This window comes from Eurypyga helias, unplaced genomic scaffold (assembly GCF_000690775.1).
Source record: "Eurypyga helias isolate BGI_N326 unplaced genomic scaffold, ASM69077v1 scaffold26060, whole genome shotgun sequence".
NCBI lineage: Eukaryota > Metazoa > Chordata > Aves > Eurypygiformes > Eurypygidae > Eurypyga > Eurypyga helias.
In genome coordinates, this window is record NW_010225396.1 from 749 (window position 1) to 3139 (window position 2391).

At 64.3% G+C, this 2391-nt stretch overlaps 1 protein-coding gene across 1 annotated transcript in view; it reads left to right on the forward strand.

The window, feature by feature from the left end:
- Positions 1-2015, forward strand: part of LOC104507951 (huntingtin-interacting protein 1-like) — a gene marked incomplete at both ends in the record, with an annotated part of 2664 nt that extends 649 nt beyond the window's left edge. The window contains 5 exons of the mRNA XM_010149403.1: positions 46-151; positions 382-505; positions 716-777; positions 1364-1489; positions 1806-2015. Coding sequence (XP_010147705.1) covers positions 46-151; positions 382-505; positions 716-777; positions 1364-1489; positions 1806-2015 — 628 coding nt within the window. The remainder of the gene's footprint in view (positions 1-45; positions 152-381; positions 506-715; positions 778-1363; positions 1490-1805) is intronic.
- Positions 2016-2391: the final 376 nt, after the last annotated feature.

Consider the following 2391-nt stretch of genomic DNA (forward strand, 5'->3'; position numbering starts at 1 on the left):
GGGGGTGCAGGCATGCCTCCCCATCCGCTCTCGCCCACCCCGCAGCGACGCTGCCGACCTGGTGGTGCAAGGCAAGGGGACGTTTGAGGAGCTGATGGTCTGTTCCCGGGAGATTGCAGCCAGCACTGCCCAGCTGGTGGCAGCTTCCAAGGTAGGAGCCCGTCGCCTCTGGAGGTGCCTGCATCACCCAGCACCTCCTCCCGCTGCTGCCTGCACTCCGCTCCGGGAGATGCTCCATCCCTGCGCAGGCAGCAGCCAGGCTGCTCCCCTGGATGTGGTTTGGGGTGACCCTGGGGCACCCTGTGATCACCCCAGACTGTGGGGCTAGTCTTCCGCTTGCCTGGCGGGGTGTAAGCAGACCCCTCCTCACTGCCCCGGCAGGTGAAGGCAGACAAAGACAGCGCCAACCTTTGCAAGCTCCAACAAGCCTCCCGGGGCGTCAACCAGGCCACGGCCGGCGTGGTGGCCTCCACCAAGGCTGGGAAGTCGCAGGTGGAGGAGAAAGGTAAGCGTGGGGCTGCAGGAGCACAGACATGCCCTGAAACCTCTGCTCTTCGTGCTCCATGTCTTCCTGTCGCTGTGCCCTACTGGTCCAGCTGCCCCTTGTTGCCTGCATATCCCGTGGTGGCAGACCCTGCCAGCGGCACGGGAGCTGCTGGGGGGTCCGAGCCGGGGAGCGGGGCTCGAGGCAGACCGGTGGTGTCTTTCTCCACAGACAGCATGGATTTCTCCAGCATGACGCTAACCCAGATCAAGCGTCAGGAGATGGACTCGCAGGTAGGAGGTTCCCCCGTGTTTTGGGAAACACGCCTGCTGGTGCCTCGTTTGGGCCAACAAGAGGCTGCCCAGGCTGGGGGAGAGGTAAGCCAGGCTGGGGGAGAGGTAGGGGGGTGCCCCCTGCCTGGCTGCCTGACCCCAGGCAGCACCAGCTCGCAGGGTGTGAAGACAGGAGATGGGTTTGCCTGGGAGCTGTGTGCAGTTGGTCCTTGAGCCTTCCCCAGTGCTGTCCCCATCGTGGCGTAACAGCCCATGACCTCCCCCTGCTCCTGCGTGCCCACCAAACCACCCATCTCCACCCAGCACAGGGCATCCCAGGAGAATTTCCCCGCCCTGGGTGCCCACACGGGTCGCTCTGCCTTCACCTGCCCGCCCAGGCAGCACCCACCTGAGCTCAGTCCCCTCCCTGGGACTGCTTGCCATCAGAGCACCCATGGGATGTACCTCAGTGGTCTTTGGGCTCAATATCGGGGCGATAACAGGTGTGAAAGGTGGGTGCCCAGACCGGTACGGCTCCGTGCCAGCTGGAGCACCCGGGTGCTGTGCCAGGGTGCAGGGTGGCCATGGCATGCATGACATCCTTCAGGTGCGGGTGCTGGAGCTGGAAAACCAGCTGCAGAAGGAGCGGCAGAAGCTGGGGGAGCTGCGCAAGAAGCACTACGAGCTGGCAGGAGTGGCGGAGGGCTGGGAGGAGGACGGTGAGTGCGTCCCAGTCCTGCTCCAGCCAGGAAGCTGCTCCAGGAAGGAGCAGGACAGGATGGGAAAACCCTGCCTGCAGTCCAGGCTGCGAACGGGCATGGGTTTTGCTCCAGCTGTCACAAGCGGAGCCCAGGGGTAGTTGGCAAAGCCATGGGGACCCTGACGTGTGCAGGAGTCTGCGGGACCCCCATCGCCCCTGGGCAGGATGCTCAGGTGCTACTGGGGCTCTGCTGCCCTGCAAAGCCCTGGGGTACCAGAGGGATGGGGCAAGGGGATGCTGGGGTCACCGCATTACTCCGTACCCCCTCACCCTCTATTCCCTGCTCCAGCTGCAGATCCACGGGAGATGCACGATAAAGCGGTGCAAAAGCCACCCCAAAGCACACGTCCTCTGCGTCCCATCCCCCCCTTCCCCCACCAAGAGCCTTTTCCAGTGCCGGAGTATCGAGAGCCGCCTTGGTGAGACCCAAGACCCAGGAACGAGGGGTCGCCGGCAGGACGCCCGCCGCAACCCGCCCGGAGTATCGAGAGCCGCCTTGGTGAGACCCCAGACCCAGGAACGAGGGGTCGCCGGCCGGACGCCCGCCGCAAACCGCACGTGTATTTATTAGAGCTGCTTGGGATTTGGGGGGGGTCCTCGGGGGGGGTCTTTAACCCTTTAGTTTTGTTTTTGCACAGATTTTCAGAACTCTTTGAGCAGGCTCTGGCTGAGCGAAAGCGGTCGGATTTTTTTCGCGTTTCACCGCTTCTCCAGCCTTACCCCGGTCCCTGGCTCGGTGCGATCATCCCCCCTCGCGAAGAGCCTGCCGCGGTGCCGAGGGCCCTGGGGGTGCCGCCAGGTCGGGAACCAGTTTTTAGGGTGCTGCTGGGCTTGGTGCTAGGTGTGCTCCCCCCTCAGGTGGGGGCACCGAGTGC